Source organism: Oncorhynchus keta, chromosome 33 (genome assembly GCF_023373465.1).
Source record: "Oncorhynchus keta strain PuntledgeMale-10-30-2019 chromosome 33, Oket_V2, whole genome shotgun sequence".
NCBI classification, from domain to species: Eukaryota; Metazoa; Chordata; class Actinopteri; order Salmoniformes; family Salmonidae; genus Oncorhynchus; species Oncorhynchus keta.
The window spans coordinates 25,060,720-25,081,172 of NC_068453.1; the positions used below are offsets into that span (position 1 = coordinate 25,060,720).

At 43.4% G+C, this 20,453-nt stretch overlaps 1 protein-coding gene and 1 long non-coding RNA gene across 7 annotated transcripts in view; one reads left to right on the forward strand and one right to left on the reverse strand.

Annotated features, from left to right (window-relative positions):
- Positions 1-20,453, forward strand: part of LOC118365999 (inosine-5'-monophosphate dehydrogenase 1b) — a 37,413-nt gene that overhangs the window by 11,122 nt on the left and 5,838 nt on the right. For all 6 annotated transcript variants that reach the window (XM_052492571.1, XM_052492572.1, XM_052492574.1 and 3 more), the window contains 9 exons: positions 262-310; positions 5,032-5,133; positions 5,335-5,409; positions 5,551-5,845; positions 7,414-7,613; positions 10,528-10,618; positions 10,793-10,888; positions 11,369-11,512; positions 15,778-15,922. In XM_052492571.1, coding sequence (XP_052348531.1) covers positions 262-310; positions 5,032-5,133; positions 5,335-5,409; positions 5,551-5,845; positions 7,414-7,613; positions 10,528-10,618; positions 10,793-10,888; positions 11,369-11,512; positions 15,778-15,922 — 1,197 coding nt within the window. The remainder of the gene's footprint in view (positions 1-261; positions 311-5,031; positions 5,134-5,334; positions 5,410-5,550; positions 5,846-7,413; positions 7,614-10,527; positions 10,619-10,792; positions 10,889-11,368; positions 11,513-15,777; positions 15,923-20,453) is intronic.
- On the reverse strand, positions 8,896-9,732 carry LOC127914672 (uncharacterized). The gene is made up of 3 exons (XR_008089323.1): positions 9,551-9,732; positions 9,266-9,349; positions 8,896-9,223 (listed from the first exon to the last, which is right to left on the reverse strand). It is a non-coding gene; the product is annotated as an uncharacterized LOC127914672 (long non-coding RNA).

Sequence of the window (20,453 nt, forward strand, 5' to 3'; positions counted from 1 at the left end):
ATATTCCCCTTTTGGCTTTCAACACTTCCTGCTTTGGACCCAACTCCAACATGGTGGAGGTACTTGTAAACGTTGAAATTGGGTGGGGAAAAGGGTGAGGGGTTTATAATAGGCCACTTCTGACCCACTGTCACCAGTTGGCTGGCAGTTGCATTGCACTGCACTATGAATATTGTAGTCCTCTTGTCTTAAGCCATCTTTCTTTAGTCATGACAACCTGTGAACCTTGACCCCTGACTTTTTGCTCTGTCTGTCTTTCAGCGACTTCCTGATTCTGCCGGGCTTCATTGATTTTACCTCAGACGATGTGGTGAGTAGTCCTCTCTTCTCTGACTCTCAAGAACTTCTAGAAAGCGAATAAAATTCAATATAGGTTTTGAGCTACAGACTACCCTTCGACCAAGCTTCAGCCTACTGTTCTGTTCATGGGCTCAATTCAACTTTGTTCTGAGACCCTCTTCCCTAGCCCATTCCTCTTAAGTGTTCAGAGTAATGGGGTAGAGTAATGGGTAGGTACAAGCCATACGATGAAGGCTGCTCTTAGCCTGTTGAACTGGTTAGTGTCCTCCAGTTTTACATTTACTTTTCATATAACCTTTATATAACTAGGCAAGTCAGTTAAGAACAAATTCTTATTTACAATGACGGCCTACCTGGGAACAGTAGGTTAACTCCCTTGTTCCGGGGCAGAACTACTAAATCAAATTTTAAAAAACGAAATTTTTACCATGTCAGCTCAGGGATTCGATCCAGCAACCTTCTGGTTACTGGCCCTACACTCTAACTACGAGGCTACCTGCTGGTTACTGGCCCTACACTCTAACTACGAGGCTACCTGCTGGTTACTGGCCCAACGCTCTAATCACTAGGCTACCTGCTGGTTACTGGCCCAACGCTCTAATCACTAGGCTACCTGCTGGTTACTGGCCCAACGCTCTAATCACTAGGCTACCTGCTGGTTACTGGCCCAACGCTCTGATCACTAGGCTACCTGCTGGTTACTGGCCCAACGCTCTAATCACTAGGCTACCTGCTGGTTACTGGCCCAACGCTCTAACCACTAGGCTACTTGCCGCCCCTACACTCTAACTACTAGGCTACCTGCCGCCCCATACACTCTAACCACTAGGCTACTTGCCGCCCCTACACTCTAACCACTAGGCTACTTGCCGCCCCTACGCTCTAACCATTAGGCTACCTGCCACCCCTACGCTCTACACTCAAACCACAAGGCTACCTGCCGACCCTACTAAAAACTAGGCTACCTGCCGCCCCTACGCTCTAACCACTAGGCTGCCTGCCGCCCCTACGCTCTAACCACTAGGCTACCTGCCGCCCCTACACTCTAACCACTAGGCTACCTGCCACCCCTACGCTCTAACCACTAGGCTACCTGCCACCCCTACGCTCTAACCACTAGGCTACCTGCCGCCCCTACACTCTAACCACTAGGCTACCTGCTGGTTACTGGCCCAACGCTCTAATCACTAGGCTACCTGCTGGTTACTGGCCCTCCACTCTAACCATTAGGCTACCTGCTGGTTACTGGCCCAACGCTCTAATCACTAGGCTACCTGCTGGTTACTGGCCCTACACTCTAACCACTAGGCTACCTGCTGGTTACTGGCCCAACGCTCTAATCACTGGGATACTTGCCGCCCCTACACTCTAACCACTAGGCTACCTGCTGGTTACTGGCCCAACGCTCTAACCACTAGGCTACCTGCTGGTTACTGGCCCAACGCTCTAATCACTAGGCTACCTGCTGGTTACCGGCCCTACACTCTAACCACTAGGCTACCTGCTGGTTACTGGCCCAACGCTCTAACCACTAGGATACTTGCCGCCCCTACACTCTAACCACTAGGCTACCTGCCGCCCTTACACTCTAACCACTAGGCTACCTGCCGCCCCTACGCTCTAACCACTAGGCTACCTGCCGCCCCTACGCTCTAACCACTAGGCTACCTGCCACCCCTACGCTCTACACTCAAACCACAAGGCTACCTGCCGACCCTACTAAAAACTAGGCTACCTGCCGCCCCTACGCTCTAACCACTAGGCTACCTGCAACGCCTACACTCTAACCACTAGGCTACCTGCCACCCCTACACTCTAACCACGAGGCTACATGCCGCCCCTACGCTCTAACCACTAGGCTACCTGCCACCCCTACACCATAACCACTAGGCTACATGCCGCCCCTACACTCTAACCACTAGGCTACCTGCCACCCCTACACTCTAACCACTAGGCTACATGCCGCCCATACACTCAAACCACAAGGCTACCTGCCGACCCTACTAAAAACTAGGCTACCTGCCGCCCCTACGCTCTAACCACTAGGCTACCTGCCACGCCTACACTCTAACCACTAGGCTACCTGCCACCCCTACACTCTAACCACGAGGCTACATGCCGCCCCTACGCTCTAACCACAAGGCTACCTGCCGACCCTACTAAAAACTAGGCTACCTGCCGCCCCTACACTCTAACCACTAGGCTACCTGCCGCCCCTACACTCTAACCACTAGGCTACCTGCCACCCCTACACTCTAACCACTAGGCTACCTGCCGCCCCTACGCTCTAACCACTAGGCTACATGCCGCCCCTACGCTCTAACCACTAGGCTACCTGCCGCCCCTACGCTCTAACCACTAGGCTACCTGCCGCCCCTACACTCTAACCACTAGGCTACCTGCCACCCCTACGCTCTAACCACTAGGCTACCTGCCGCCCCTACGCTCTAACCACTAGGCTACATGCCGCCCCTACGCTCTAACCACTAGGCTACATGCCACCCCTACGCTCTAACCACTAGGCTACCTGCCGCCCCTACACTCTAACCAGTAGGCTACCTGCCGCCCCTACGCTCTAACCTCTAGGCTACCTGCCGCCCCAGACTGGTCCTTCCAGATCTCTGAAAACTACAGGGATAATGACTATGGGTGCACCAAGTGGGAGCAGTATTGCTTCCTACACATTTCTTATTATTTCAGCAGACACTCCTTGCCAGAGCCACTTCTGAAACCAAAGCCTTTTACAGTCTGCTGTGTCCACACAGATGCACAAACAACCCTCTGCATTCAAAGCCAAAACCTCATTCTGTAATTGCAGCTTTTTCAAAAATATTTTTTTGCTCTCAGCTTCCTTCGTCATCCCTAACCTCCTAGCCACCCTATTTTTTACCAAGATGGCCTCCCACATCTGGTCTCTCTGTCTTTCTGTCTCTCTCTGTTTACGGTTGTGCCTGGTTGGTTGGTTGCTCACTCTTCTCTCAGGGGATGATGTGAGTGTTAATCTCAGGCTTTATGTGAAATCCCCATGCCCTTCTCTCTTGTCCATCAGGAGTTTTTAATCTAATTGATATCTCTAATCTCCTTTTTTGTCCAGACTAGAACACAGCCCTTGTTGCTGTGGAAGGTGCCTGTCTGCGTTGTTGCCGTGGCGTTGTGGGTAGTCTCCGTAGGGTTGTAACCCGGTCTATTTTCTTGACGGTGGAGTCAGTCTGGTAACTTGGACGAGCCTGTGTTTGTCTGTCTCAACTGTGAATACAGTCAGAGTTCATGCAATAATATTTGTTTAGACTAGTTTAAAATAGACCCCCCCCACCCTCTTCCACACAGGGATGTTTTATACGTGTGAGGTGGGCCTCTGTCTGGTGTTTCAATGGGGAAATTATTGCTGGTCACACCATGTGCAGAGGTGGTCTCTCCATTTTAAAGGTTAGTAGAATTTGGCAGGGTGGTGCAGTTGAGCTAACAAAATGGCTGCCAGTGTCCAGCCTTTTTCTTCACCCCCCCATTTCAGAAACACAATAGTTGGTATGGTAGTTTACATTTGCCAAAGATGAGGGAGGACAGCTCTTGATGTCATAAAATGCACACTCTGGTTTTCTCATGGTTTTCTCATGGTTTTCTCATGCCATGTTTTCCCTCCCAGCTGAGAAGACTGTGGAAGTGGCCGTGATTGTTTTATTTTAGAAAAGGGAACTTTCCCAGTGTGTTGGCAGATAGGCCGTGACCTTGTTAAAAACTGATTGTGCAAAAACGTCTCCAGAAAGACTTGGGTCCCCTCAGTCACATGCATCAGTTTAGTCAAAGCAACATCGGTCTTGTCTCTCTGATGAAAGGTTTATACATTTATTTATTTTTTACATTTATTTAACTAGGCAAGTTAGTTAAGAACAAATTCTTATTTACAGTGACGCCCTAGCCCGGATGATGCTGGGCCAATTGTGCGCTGTCCTATGGGACTCCTAATCACGGCCGGATGTGATGCAGCCTGGATTCGAACCAGGGACTGCAGTAATGCCTCGTGCACTGAGATGCAGTACCTTACACCGCTGCGTCACTCGGGAGCCCAGATAAAATGTGATAATTTACATTTAGGCCAGATGGCGATGTCTGCTTTCCAGTTGCATGTTCTTTACTTGCTGTTGCAACTCTCATCTGAGACTTTGAGACTCATCGTCCAGTCAGCCATTGGAAACATGCCTGAGAGCCGTGACCAAAAGCTGTCATTTTCCTTAGGCCAATCCACATAGGACAAATTTGCTTGTTGGAGCATGTCTGCCCCCTAGTGGACAACTGAGAAAGCAACCTTTACCATTACAAGCAATGATGGTCACCACCCGCCAACCCCTCTTTTACTCTACTGCTACTCTCTGTTCAACATATATGCATAGTCACTTCAACCATGTCTACATGTACATACTACCTCAATCAGCCTGACTAATCGATGTCTGTATGTAGCCTCGCTACTTTTATAGCCTCACTACTGTATATAGCCTTTCTTTTTACTGTTTTATTTCTTTACTTACCTATTGTTCACCTAATACCTTTTTTGCACTTTTGTTTAGAGCTTGTAAGTAAGCATTTCACTGTAAGGTCTACTACACCTGTTGTATTCAGCACATGTGACAAATAAACTTTGATTTGATTTAATATTATCTATTGTGCTGAGTGACTGATTTCCTGAACATGTTGTGGGTTATTGAGCCAATATGTCCTCCTTACTTTCTCCACCAGGACCTGACCTCTGCCCTGACCAGGAAGATCACCCTGAAGACGCCTCTCATCTCCTCCCCGATGGACACAGTCACAGAGTCATCGATGGCCATCGCCATGGCGGTGAGACCTTGCAGCCTGACATTCGAGCCAGTAAAATATATATATATATATGTGTGTCCTCTATGCTAGAAATTACTGTGTGCTTTCCACATCTGCCCCAATCAAAGTGTTTTGTGTTGCTGGGGGGGAAACGTACCATAAACAGTATTCCGTCTCCCAAAAGTGTGTTTTATTTGTCGGGTGTTTTTGACTGCCTTTTAGCTCATGGGAGGCATCGGCCTCATCCATCACAACTGCACCCCTGAATTCCAAGCCAACGAGGTCCGCAAGGTTAAGGTGAGACCCCATAAACGCCTATGAAAGCATTTACCCTTTGTAGTTAATGACTTGCATCATTTTAGATTGATTGGTATTAAATGGGTTGCGGTGCATCTATACACACAATGGTTGATTAACAGATATTTGTTGTTTGTCCAGAGGTTTGAGCAGGGCTTCATCACAGACCCTCTTGTAATGAGTCCGCGTCACACGGTGGCGGACGTGTTCGAGGCCAAGACTCGCCACGGCTTCTCTGGCATCCCTGTCACCGAGACTGGCAAGATGGGCAGCAAGCTGGTGGGCATCATCACCTCCAGAGACATCGACTTCCTCTCCGAGAAGGACCACAGCCGACCACTGGAGGAGGCCATGACTAAGAGGGAGGAGCTAGTGGTGGCCCCAGCCGGTGTCACGCTGAAAGAGGCTAACGACATTCTACAGCGAAGCAAAAAAGGTGAGCCAGTCGGTACAGTCCTTCTGGGAGTCTATTGTGGCCTGTTTTCTGGTACATTGTTCTATTGTATCATCCTCAACTTATTATTGATTAGATTGTCTTTGGTTTGCTGTACAAGGTCATTTATGAACTGTTTGAGGTTAGATGGCAGAATTACTTGGTCACCTTTAACTTATTGGTGACAGGGGGGCAGTAATTGAGTAGCTTGGATGAATAATGTTCCCAGAGTAAACTGCCGCTACTCTGTCCCAGATGCTAATATATGCAAATTATTAGTATTGGATAGAAACACTCTGAAGTTTCTAAAACTGTTTGAATGATGTCTGTGAGTATAACAGAACTCATATGGCAGGCGAAAACCTGAGACAAATCCAACCAGGAAGTGGGAAATCTGAGGTTTGAAGTTTCATTTAAGTGATTGTCTATCCAATATGCTGTGTCTATGGGGTCATATTGCACTTCTCAAGGCTTCCAGCAGATGTCAACAGTCTTTAGAAAGTTGTTTGAGGCTTCTATTGTGGAAGGGTGTCGAATAAGAGCTGTTTCAACAAGTGGACTAGGCTGAGGCCAATCCGTTGTTTACTGCGCGGTGCTCCCTCTTTTTCCTCTAATGAATACGCTATTGTCCGGTTGGAATATTATTGAAGATTTATTATAAAAAGACCCTAAGGATTGCTGGTAAACATCGTTTGACATGTTTCTTCAAACTGTAATGGAACTCTTGACTTTTCGTCTGGATTTTGTGCTCGCGCATTGTGCCTTTGGAATAGTGAACTAAAAGCGCGAACAAAACGGGAGTATTTGGACATAAATATGGACGTAATCGAACAAAACAAACATTTCTTGTGGGAGTCCTGGGAGTACATTCCGACTAAGTTCAGTAAAGATAAGTGAAGTTTTATGTTAATAATGACTTTTGTTGACTCCACAATTTGGCAGGTAACTGTATGGCTTGCTTTTGTGGCTGAAGGCTGTTCTCAGATGATTGAATATTGTGGTTTTGCCGTAAAGCTTTTTTTAAACCTGACACAGCGGTTGCATTAAGACCAAGTTTATCTTTAATCCTATGTAAAATATGTATCTTTCATCAAAGTTTATGATGAGTACTTCTGTTATTTGATGTGACTCTGCAATATTTCCGGATATTTTGGAGGCATTTCTGAACATGGCTCCAATGTAAACTGAGGTTTTTGGATAAATATAAATATGAACTTGATCGAACAAAACATACATGTATTGAATAACATTGAGTCCTGGGAGTGTCATCTGATGAAGATCATCAAAGGTTAGTGATTAATTTAATCTCTTTCTGCTTTTTGTGACGCCTCTCTTTGGTTGGAAAATGGCTGAATGCTTTCTGTGAATCGGACACTGTGGTTGGATTAACGAGAAGTGTATCTTTAAAATGGTGTAAAATACTTGTATGGTTGAGGAATGTTAATTATGAGATTTCTGTTGTTTTGAATTTGGCGCCCTGCACTTTCACTGGCTGTTGGCGAGGTGGGACGCTAGTGTCCCGAACGATCCCAGAGAGGTTAACAAAGTCTCCCCCCCCACACCACCACCAGGCAAGCTGCCCATTGTGAATGACAGTGATGAGCTGGTGTCCATCATCGCCAGGACAGACTTGAAGAAGAACAGGGACTACCCCCTGGCCTCCAAAGACTCTCGCAAACAGCTGCTGTGCGGAGCCGCCATCGGCACCAGGGACGACGACAAGTACAGACTGGACCTACTGATGCAGGCTGGGGTCGACGTGGTCGTACTGGTGGGTTTGAGGTTATTTTTTATTTATTTTTTAATTCACCTTTATTTAACCAGGTAGGCTAGTTGAGAACAAGTTCTCATTTACAACTGCGACCTGGCCAAGATAAAGCATAGCAGTGTGAACAGACAACAACACTGAGTTACACATGGAGTAAACAATTAAAAAGTCAATAACACAGTAGAGAGAAAAAAAGTCTATATACATTGTTTGCAAAAGGCATGAGGGAGGTAGGCGAATAATTACAATTTTGCAGATTAACACTGGAGTGATAAATGATCAGATGGTCATGTACAGGTAGAGATATTGGTGTGCAGAAAAGTAAATAAATAAAAACAGTATGGGGATGAGGTAGGTAAATTGGGTGGGCTATTTACCGATAGACTATGTACAGCTGCAGCGATCGGTTAGCTGCTCAGATAGCAGATGTTTGTAGTTGGTGAGGGAGATGAGTCTCCAGCGATTTTTGCAATTCGTTCCAGTCACAGGCAGCAGAGAACTGGAACGAAAGGCGGCCAAATGAGGTGTTGGCTTTAGGGATGATCAGTGAGATACACCTGCTGGAGCGCGTGCTACGGGTGGGTGTTTGCTATCGTGACCAGAGAGCTGAGATAAGGCGGAGCTTTACCAAGCATAGACTTATAGATAGCCTGGAGCCAGTGGGTCTGGCGACGAATATGTAGCGGGGGCCAGCCGACTAGAGCATACAGGTTGCAGGTTATGGTTAGGATCCAGATGGGGTTTAGGTTGGGGTAGATGGTTGACCTGTTTATACAGTTTTGGTGGACATGGTGGTTAATGGTTGACCTGTTTATACAGTTTTGGTGGACATGGTGGTTAATGGTTGACCTGTTCATACAGTTTTGGTGGACATGGTGGTTAATGGTTGACCTGTTCATACAGTTTTGGTGGACATGGTGGTTAATGGTTGACCTGTTTATACAGTTTTGGTGGTTAATGGTTGACCTGTTTATACAGTTTTGGTGGACATGGTGGTTAATTGTTGACCTGTTCATACAGTTTTGGTGGATAATGGTTGACCTGTTTATACAGTTTTGGTGGACATGGTGGTTAATGGTTGACCTGTTTATACAGTTTTGGTGGACATGGTGGTTAATGGTTGACCTGTTTATACAGTTTTGGTGGACATGGTGGTTACTGGTTGACCTGTTTATACAGTTTTGGTGGACATGGTGGTTAATGGTTGACCTGTTTATACAGTTTTGGTGGACATGGTTGTTAATGGTTGACCTGTTATATACAGTTTTGGTGGACAATGGTTGACCTGTTCATACAGTTTTGGTGGACATGGTGGTTAGTGGTTGACCTGTTTATACAGTTTTGGTGGACATGGTGGTTAATGGTTGACCTGTTTATACAGTTTTGGTGGACATGGTGGTTAATGGTTGACCTGTTATATACAGTTTTGGTGGACAATGGTTGACCTGTTCATACAGTTTTGGTGGACATGGTGGTTAGTGGTTGACCTGTTTATACAGTTTTGGTGGACATGGTGGTTAGTGGTTGACCTGTTCATACAGTTTTGGTGGACATGGTGGTTAGTGGTTGACCTGTTCATACAGTTTTGGTGGACATGGTGGTTAGTGGTTGACCTGTTTATACAGTTTTGGTGGACATGGTGGTTAGTGGTTGACCTGTTCATACAGTTTTGGTGGACATGGTGGTTAGTGGTTGACCTGTTCATACAGTTTTGGTGGACATGGTGGTTAGTGGTTGACCTGTTCATACATTTATGGTGGACATGGTGGTTAGTGGTTGACCTGTTCATACAGTTTTGGTGGACATGGTGGTTAGTGGTTGACCTGTTTATACAGTTTTGGTGGACAATGGTTGACCTGTTCATACAGTTTTGGTGGACATGGTGGTTAGTGGTTGACCTGTTTATACAGTTTTGGTGGACATGGTGGTTAGTGGTTGACCTGTTCATACAGTTTTGGTGGACATGGTGGTTAGTGGTTGACCTGTTCATACAGTTTTGGTGGACATGGTGGTTAGTGGTTGACCTGTTCATACAGTTTTGGTGGACATGGTGGTTAATGGTTGACCTGTTTATACAGTTTTGGTGGACATGGTGGTTAGTGGTTGACCTGTTCATACAGTTTTGGTGGACATGGTGGTTAATGGTTGACCTGTTTATACAGTTTTGGTGGACATGGTGGTTAGGGGTTGTGGTCGAGTTACGGTTGGGTTTCAGGTCTAAATGGCAGTAGACCGTGGCACTGCAGTGCAGACAATTTTTTTTTTTTTTTTTTTTTTTTTTTTTTTTTTTTTCCACCTTTATTTAACTAGGTAGTTGAGAACAAGTTCTCATTTGCAACTGCGACCTGGCCAAGATAAAGCATAGCAGTGTGAACAGACAACACAGAGTTACACATGGAGTAAACAATTAACAAGTCAATAACACAGTAGAAAAAAAGGGGGAGTCTATATACAATGTGTGCAAAAGGAATGAGGTAGGCGAATAATTACAATATTGCAGATTAACACTGGAGTGATAAATGATCAGATGATCATGTACAGGTAGAGATATTGGTGTGCAAAAGAGCAGAAAAGTAAATAAATAAAAACTGTGGGGATGAGGTAGGTGAAAATGGGTGGGCTATTTACCAATAGATTATGTACAGCTGCAGCAATCGGTTAGCTGCTCAGATAGCTGATGTTTGAAGTTGGTGAGGGAGATAAAAGTCTCCAACTTCAGCGATTTTTGCAATTCGTTCCAGTCACAGGCAGCAGAGTACTGGAACTAAAGGCGGCCAAATGAGGTGTTTGCTTTAGGGATGATCAGTGAGATACACCTGCTGGAGCGCGTGCTACGGATGGGTGTTGCCATCGTGACCAGTGAACTGAGATAAGGCGGAGCTTTACCTAACATGACTTGTTTTCTCTGTTTCTGCAGGATTCCTCACAAGGCAACTCTGTGTATCAGGTCAACATGATCAACTACATCAAACAGAAGTACAGCGAGCTGCAGGTGGTGGGAGGGAACGGTGAGAGAGTGGAGCGCTGGGACAGGATTTATCACTATGACACTTCCAGCCATCCAGTTTCAGATCTTTGAGAGGTTATCAAGATCGGTCTTGGGGGGGAAAATACATTAGACACTTAAACACTAAACCTTTCTTTTCCTGCCTTCTGATGATGTTGTGTGTTGTCTCTTGTAGTGGTGACGGCAGCCCAGGCCAAGAACCTGATTGATGCAGGAGTGGACGCTCTGAGAGTGGGCATGGGCTGTGGCTCCATCTGTATCACCCAGGAAGGTAGTGACCCCACCCCCTGATACTATCAACCTTACAGGATCAATTCACATCTGAATGCAGGAGAGGACTGTTGCTGGTTTTATATTTCAACCCACTTGCGGAATTGACTGAGGTGAAATGGAATTGACCCAACCCAGAATGCTACACCTTGAGTGCGATTTGGAATTGTAGTATTACGTCTAAATGTTATGAGTTTAGTGATATTAAATAGAAATGTGATAATTCGCATAGGATTCTCTACCCATAGCAGCTGGCTTTGGATCAGTTCTAATGTATAGGTCAACCGCTGAAGCTACACAGCAAAACTGGAGAAGGATCAGAGCAGCGAGTAACCAACCAAGATGCTACGCTGGTTGCTAGTCTCTGTCGTTGTGGTGATTTATGAAGGATCTGCTCTCGGTTACCATGGCGACAACTTTCTCCACAGCATTACGTTCAGCAAATGATGGCAAGCGCATTTCCTGTCTCCGTCTCCCGTAGTGATGGCGTGCGGGCGGCCTCAGGGCACCTCGGTGTATAAGGTGGCAGAGTATGCTAGACGTTTCGGTGTGCCAGTCATCGCAGACGGCGGCATTCAGACCGTGGGCCACGTGGTCAAGGCTCTCTCACTCGGGGCATCCACAGGTACCTTTCATTCACTTGTTAATTCATGCGTTCACTCTTTCATAGTCATTCATTGTTTCATTGTCATGCATTCATTACCATTCACTCTTCTGTTGTCATTTATTCACCCATTCATTCATTCATTAGCTTAATCCTTCATGAACCCCTTTTATAGCATGCACTAGGTCAATGTGGTTAATTTCATAGGCTAGAATAGGTGTATAGCAGGGCTGTCCAATGTCGGTCCTGGAGGGCCAAAACACTTTTGGTTTTCATCCTCTCCTTCTAATCATTCAGACCTGGGACACCAGGTGAGTGTAATTAACTACCAGGTAGAACCAGAAACCAGAAGTTTTTCAGCCTTTCAGGAGCAGAATTGAATAGCCCAGGTCTATAGTATTACAGTATCTTGATGTCTTTGCGCTAGTTTTCTGTTTACCACTGTTGATCTCACGTCTATTCCTCTAATCCACTGTTGAGCTCATGTCTATTCCTCTAATCCACTGTTGATCTCACGTCTATTCCTCTAATCCACTGTTGATCTCATGTCTATTCCTCTAATCCACTGTTGATCTCACGTCTATTCCTCTAATCCACTGTTGAGCTCATGTCTATTCCTCTAATCCACTGTTGATCTCACGTCTATTCCTCTAATCCACTGTTGATCTCACGTCTATTCCTCTAATCCACTGTTGATCTCACGTCTATTCCTCTAATCCACTGTTGAGCTCATGTCTATTCCTCTAATCCACTGTTGATCTCACGTCTATTCCTCTAATCCACTGTTGATCTCACGTCTATTCCTCTAATCCACTGTTGATCTCACGTCTATTCTTCTAATCCACTGTTGAACTCACGTCTATTCCTCTAATCCACTGTTGATCTCACGTCTATTCTTCTAATCCACTGTTGATCTCACGTCTATTCTTCTAATCCACTGTTGATCTCACGTCTATTCTTCTAATCCACTGTTGATCTCACGTCTATTCCTCTAATCCACTGTTGATCTCACGTCTATTCTTCTAATCCACTGTTGATCTCACGTCTATTCCTCTAATCCACTGTTGATCTCACGTCTATTCTTCTAATCCACTGTTGAACTCACGTCTATTCCTCTAATCCACTGTTGAACTCACGTCTATTCTTCTAATCCACTGTTGATCTCACGTCTATTCTTCTAATCCACTGTTGATCTCACGTCTATTCTTCTAATCCACTGTTGATCTCACGTCTATTCCTCTAATCCACTGTTGATCTCACGTCTATTCTTCTAATCCACTGTTGATCTCACGTCTATTCTTCTAATCCACTGTTGATCTCACGTCTATTCCTCTAATCCACTGTTGATCTCACGTCTATTCTTCTAATCCACTGTTGAACTCACGTCTATTCCTCTAATCCACTGTTGAACTCACGTCTATTCTTCTAATCCACTGTTGAACTCACGTCTATTCTTCTAATCCACTGTTGATCTCACGTCTATTCTTCTAATCCACTGTTGATCTCACGTCTATTCCTCTAATCCACTGTTGATCTCACGTCTATTCTTCTAATCCACTGTTGATCTCACGTCTATTCCTCTAATCCACTGTTGATCTCACGTCTATTCTTCTAATCCACTGTTGAACTCACGTCTATTCCTCTAATCCACTGTTGAACTCACGTCTATTCTTCTAATCCACTGTTGATCTCACGTCTATTCCTCTAATCCACTGTTGATCTCACGTCTATTCTTCTAATCCACTGTTGAACTCACGTCTATTCCTCTAATCCACTGTTGAACTCACGTCTATTCTTCTAATCCACTGTTGATCTCACGTCTATTCTTCTAATCCACTGTTGATCTCACGTCTATTCTTCTAATCCACTGTTGATCTCACGTCTATTCTTCTAATCCACTGTTGATCTCACGTCTATTCCTCTAATCCACTGTTGATCTCACGTCTATTCTTCTAATCCACTGTTGATCTCACGTCTATTCTTCTAATCCACTGTTGATCTCACGTCTATTCCTCTAATCCACTGTTGATCTCACGTCTATTCTTCTAATCCACTGTTGATCTCACGTCTATTCCTCTAATCCACTGTTGATCTCACGTCTATTCCTCTAATCCACTGTTGATCTCACGTCTATTCTTCTAATCCACTGTTGATCTCACGTCTATTCCTCTAATCCACTGTTGATCTCACGTCTATTCTTCTAATCCACTGTTGATCTCACGTCTATTCTTCTAATCCACTGTTGATCTCACGTCTATTCCTCTAATCCACTGTTGATCTCACGTCTATTCTTCTAATCCACTGTTGATCTCACGTCTATTCTTCTAATCCACTGTTGATCTCACGTCTATTCTTCTAATCCACTGTTGATCTCACGTCTATTCTTCTAATCCACTGTTGATCTCACGTCTATTCTTCTAATCCACTGTTGATCTCACGTCTATTCCTCTAATCCACTGTTGATCTCACGTCTATTCTTCTAATCCACTGTTGATCTCACGTCTATTCTTCTAATCCACTGTTGATCTCACGTCTATTCTTCTAATCCACTGTTGATCTCACGTCTATTCTTCTAATCCACTGTTGATCTCACGTCTATTCTTCTAATCCACTGTTGATCTCACGTCTATTCTTCTAATCCACTGTTGATCTCACGTCTATTCCTCTAATCCACTGTTGATCTCACGTCTATTCTTCTAATCCACTGTTGATCTCACGTCTATTCTTCTAATCCACTGTTGATCTCACGTCTATTCCTCTAATCCACTGTTGATCTCACGTCTATTCTTCTAATCCACTGTTGATCTCACGTCTATTCTTCTAATCCACTGTTGATCTCACGTCTATTCCTCTAATCCACTGTTGAACTCACGTCTATTCTTCTAATCCACTGTTGATCTCACGTCTATTCTTCTAATCCACTGTTGATCTCACGTCTATTCTTCTAATCCACTGTTGATCTCACGTCTATTCTTCTAATCCACTGTTGATCTCACGTCTATTCCTCTAATCCACTGTTGATCTCACAAAAATATAAACGCAACATGTAAAGTGTTGGTCCCAGGTTTCATGAGCTGAAATAAAAAATCCCAAAATGTATTAATCTCAATTTTTGTGCACAAATTTGTTTACATTCCTCTAATCCACTGTTGATCTCACGTCTATTCCTCTAATCCACTGTTGATCTCACGTCTATTCCTCTAATCCACTGTTGATCTCACAAAAATATAAACGCAACATGTAAAGTGTTGGTCCCAGGTTTCATGAGCTGAAATAAAAAATCCCCAAAATGTATTAATCTCAATTTTTGTGCACAAATTTGTTTACATTCCTCTAATCCACTGTTGATCTCATGTCTATTCCTCTAATCCACTGTTGAACTCACGTCTATTCCTCTAATCCACTGTTGATCTCACAAAAATATAAACGCAACATGTAAAGTGTTGGTCCCAGGTTTCATGAGCTGAAATAAAAAATCCCCAAAATGTATTAATCTCAATTTTTGTGCACAAATTTGTTTACATTCCTCTAATCCACTGTTGATCTCATGTCTATTCCTCCCATCCACTGTTGATCTCATGTCTATTCCTCCCATCCACTGTTGAGCTCATGTCTATTCCTCCCATCCACTGTTGAGCTCATGTCTATTCCTCTAATCCACTGTTGAGCTCATGTCTATTCCTCCCATCCACTGTTGAGCTCATGTCTATTCCTCTAATCCACTGTTGAGCTCATGTCTATTCCTCTAATCCACTGTTGAGCTCATGTCTATTCCTCTAATCCACTGTTGAGCTCATGTCTATTCCTCTAATCCACTGTTGAGCTCATGTCTATTCCTCTAATCCACTGTTGAGCTCATGTCTATTCCTCTAATCCACTGTTGAGCTCATGTCTATTCCTCCCATCCACTGTTGAGCTCATGTCTATTCCTCCCATCCACTGTTGAGCTCATGTCTATTTCTCTAATTCACTGTTGATCTCAGGTCTAATCTAATCCACTGTTGATCTCATGTCTATTCCTCCCATCCACTGTTGAGCTCATGTCTATTTCTCTAATTCACTGTTGATCTCAGGTCTAATCTAATCCACTGTTGATCTCATGTCTATTAGAGGAATAGACATGAGATCAACAGTGAATTAGAGGAATATACATGAGATCATGTCTATTACTCTAATTCATTCAAAGCTGATTGATGGTAATCGATATAACAAAACACTAGCTGTAATGACAATTAGTTTGAGAAATGTGTACCAACCAATGATTTTGAGTTATGACTTCTTCCTAGTGATGATGGGCTCGTTGCTAGCGGCGACCACGGAGGCTCCGGGGGAGTACTTCTTCTCGGACGGCGTGCGGCTGAAGAAGTACCGCGGCATGGGCTCTCTGGACGCCATGGAGAAGAGCACCAGCAGCCAGAAACGCTACTTCAGGTAGAGAGGCCATCACACACTAGAGCTGCAGCCCAAATCACATCCTATTCCCTGGCCTGTATAGTGCACTACTTCTGACCAGGGGCCATAGGGAATAGGGTGCCATTTGGGACGTAGACTAACTCTTGATCAGACATTAAAATTCATAGGAGGGTTGGAATGAAGACCAGGTAAACAAAGTTATTGCACTTCAACAGTTGCTGTTAATTAAAAACTTTTTATGGCTGGGGGGCAATATTGAGTAGCTTGGATGAATAAGGTGCCCAAAGTAAATGGCCTGCTCCTCAGTCTCAGTTGCTAATATATGAATAGTATTAGTAGTATTGGATAGAAAACACTCTGAAGTTAATAACAATGTTTGAATGATGTCTGTGAGTATAACAGAACTCATATGGCAGGCAAAAACCTGAGGAGAAATCAAAACAGGAAGTGAGATCTGAGGTTGGTATGTACTCAACACAGTTCCCATTGAAATCCCCTTGAGATATTAATGAAGATTCACTTCCTAGGGCTTCCACTAGATGTCAACCGTCTATAGAAATTTGAATGAGACTTCTACTGTGTTGTGAGACTGAATGAGAGCAGAATGAATCAGGTGTCTTCCAGTCAGACATTTTCTGGTCACATTTCACATGATAGGGACCTGCGTTCCATGGCTCCTGAAGACACAAAGGAATACTCCGGTTGGAACTTTATTGAATATTAATGATAAAAACATCCTACGGATTGATTCTGTACTTAGCTTGAAATGTTTCTTCGACCTGTAATATAACTTTCTGAAGTCTTTGTCCGACGTAACGCTGACCAGAACGAGCGTTTGGATATGTATACCAAACGCGCTAACAAAAGTAGCTAATTGGACATAAATAACGGACATTATCGAACAAATCAAGCATTTATTGTGTACCTGGGATTCCTTGGAGTGCATTCTGATGAAGATCATCAAAGGTAAGGGAATATTTAGCATGTAATTTATGGTTTATGTTGACTACAACATGGCAGCTAATTTGACTTGATTGTTCTGAGTGTTGTCTCAGATTATTGCATGGTTTGCTTTTTCCGTAAAGTTAAAAAAAATCTGACACAGCGGTTGCATTAAGGACAGGTATATCTATAATTCCATGTGTATAACTTGTATTATCATCTACATTTATGATGAGTATTTCTGTTAAATCGATGTGGCAATGCAAAATCACTGGATGTTTTTGGAACTAGTGAATGTAACGCGCCAATGTAAACTCATCTTTTTTGATATATTAACTTTATCAATCAAAACATACATGTATTGTGTAACATGAAGTCCTATGAGTGTCATCTGATGAAGATCATCAAAGGTTAGTGATTCATTTATCTCACTTTGGCTGGGAAAATGGCTGTGTTTTTCTGTGGCTTGGTGGTGACCTAACATAATTGTTTGTGGTGCTTTTGCCGTAAATCCTAATTGAAATCGGACACTGGTGGGATTAACAACAAGACTACCTTTAAAACGGTATAAGATGTATGTATGTTTGAGGAATTTTAATTATGAGATTTCTGTTTTGAATTTGGCGCCCTGCACTTTCACTGGCTGTTGTCATATCATCCCGTTAACGGGATTGCAGCCCAAAGAGGTTTTTAATTTTTTTTAAAATATATTTTATTTTGCATTTTCCAATTACGAACATTCAAAACAAAAGTGAAAAGATATTAGACAACGATAGGACAAAGTGACAGTAACAGACGAACGTAACAAAAATAAATTATAATTATACTTATATAAACAAACATGCAATAATGGAAAAAAAAAAAATATATATATATATATATATGTATATATAAAAATAACGAGACATTGGATCACCTGCCGTAGGCTACATAATATACATTACGTGTGAAACATTATGTGAGGATTATATATAGATTCAATCAATGAGATGTGGGGGGAGATTCTCCATATAGTCAATAAAAGGTTGCCAAATTCTGTAAAATGTCTAACTTATTCCTCAAGCAGTAAGTGATTTTCTCCAAAGGGATACAACTATTAACTTCCGATAGCCACATTGCAACTGGCAGGGAGGAATCCAATTTCCATTTCAAGGCAATACATTTCTTGGCAATCGCTAGCAATATTTCTGTTAGCTTTATAGTATGGCTTTGCCGAAGATTGGTGTTAGTAAAGTTACCCAGTAGACAGACCTCCGGGTCTAAAGGGAATGCAACCCCGTGAATTGAGGATATGGTATCGCATACCCCCTGCCAGAAACCGTGTAGTTTTGAACACTGCCAAGTGGAATGGAGGAATGTTCCTTCATCTGAGCCACATCTAAAACATAGGGAGGAGATATCTGGGTTGAACCTGTGCAGTCTAGATGGGGTGATATAGAGCTGATGGAGGAAATTAAACTGGATCAGTCTGTATCTGGAGTTCAATGTGGATGTAACCCCATCCCTGCATACGTCACTCCATAGATCCTCATCAAGATCAATACCCAGATCTCTCTCCCATCTAAGTCGGGGTTTATCTAGCCCAGGCAGTGTTAGTCCTGACATAAGAGCATTGTAAACACGGGAAATGGTCTTGAACAGTGGTTGGTCTGCCTGGCAGAGTTGTTCAATAGGTGATATCTTAGGTAGGTTCCATTGTCCCTTGAGTCACCCTAATAAAGTTTCGTAGTTGTAGGTAGCTAAAGAAGTCCCTGTTAGGCAAGTGGTATTTCTGTTTCAGCTGATCAAAAGACATAAGAACTCCCTCCTCGTAACAATGTTCCAGAAGAGTGATCCCCTTATCAGACCATGGTCTAAAGTTACTATTCTGGAAAAACATAGGGATCAATCTATTGTTCCATAAAGGGGTTTTAGGGGAAAGGAATCCCCCTCGTCCGAACAGCTCATGCAGTTTGCACCATGCCAGGACAGAATGTATGATTAAAGGGTTGTCTGTGATGGTTTTTATAGATTTTCTGTCCCATTTGTAAAACAAATCTGCCCCAGTGTCATCCCAGTGTCTCTTAGATAGCATCTTGGTGACCAGTTTACAATCTGTGTTAAGGAGAGAGATTGGTCTATAGGAGGCGCACTTTAGCGGGTTTTTCCCTTTCTTGTGGATTACAGTAATCACTGCTTGAGAGAAGGACTCTGGAAAGCAGTTGTCTTCTCTGGCTTTTTTAAGTACCTCCATAAGGTAGGGGACCAACAGCTCCCTAAATTCTTTATAGCACTCTGGAGGGAAGCCATCCTCCCCAGGAGATTTATTAGAAGGTAAGGATTTAATGGCCTCCAACAATTCAGGGATTGAGAAGTGTTCACACAGGCGCTCGCTGTCTTCCCCTGACAGGCATGGGATGTTGAGAGAAAGGAGTCTATCTCTGATAGATCATCGCTTGATTGGGAAGTGTAGAGGTCTTCGTAGTATTTCTTAAAAAGTATTATTAATTTCAGTAGGGTCGAAAGTTATCTTTAGTGAGAGTTTCTATGGCATTAATTGTCCTCTTACTTTCCTCTGCTTTCAGCTGCCATGCCAATACTTTGTGAGCTTTCTCTCCAAGCTCATAATAACGCTGTTTTGATTTAGTGATGGCCCTCTCAGCTTGATATGTGTTCAGAATATTATATTTAAGTTTTTTTATTTACCAAAAGCCTGTATAGATCTTTAGTCGGGGCTCTTTGGTAGGTTTTCTCTAGCTCAGAGATTTCAGATTCAAGAGCACTCAGTTCCGCACCGTGTTTTTTCTTCAGCCCTTTAGTATAGGAAATAATCTGTCCCCTCAGATAGGCCTTCAATGTGTCCCAAAGAATTTGTCAAAGTAAAAATATTGATCTGCTCTTTGATGAATGCACAAAATTCAGGTTGCTTTAGAAGTGTAGAATTTAGTCTCCATCTATATGCTCCATTTACCTTGGTTGGAATGGAGATTGATAATACCAGAGGAGAATGGTCACTAAGCAATCTGGGGAGATACTCGACATCTAACACTCTATGAAACAGTTGTGTCGACAGTAAAAAGTTATCTATGCGTGCGTGTGTCTTGTGTGGGTGTGAATAAAAAGAGTAGTCCCTATCCTGTGGGTGCAACTGTCTCCAGATGTCTAGTAAATTGAGATCTTTCATGAATGACATGGTGAGCTTGCCGGCTTTGGTAAGAAGTGAGGGTTTATCAGAAGACCTATCAAGAACTGTATCTAAGCAAAAATTAAAATCTCCTCCAACCAGTAGCCATCCTGGTGGTGCTTGAGCAACCTGAAGGAAGACATTCTGAATAAACATATGGTCATCGAAGTTAGGAGCATAAATATTCAATAGGGTCCAAGACTCTGAAAACATATGCCCCTGCACCAAAACAAACCTGCCAGAGGGATCAGAGATGGTGTTGTTGACGCAGAAGGGGATGTGTCTACTTATCAAAATTGCAGTTCCTCTTGCTTTGGAGTTAAAAGAGGATGCAAAAACTTGTCCTACCCATTCCCTCTTCAATTTCTTGTGTTCACTGGCTGTAAGATGTGTTTCTTGTAAAAACACAGTCAGCCTTTAATTTCTTAAGGTATGTATAGACTC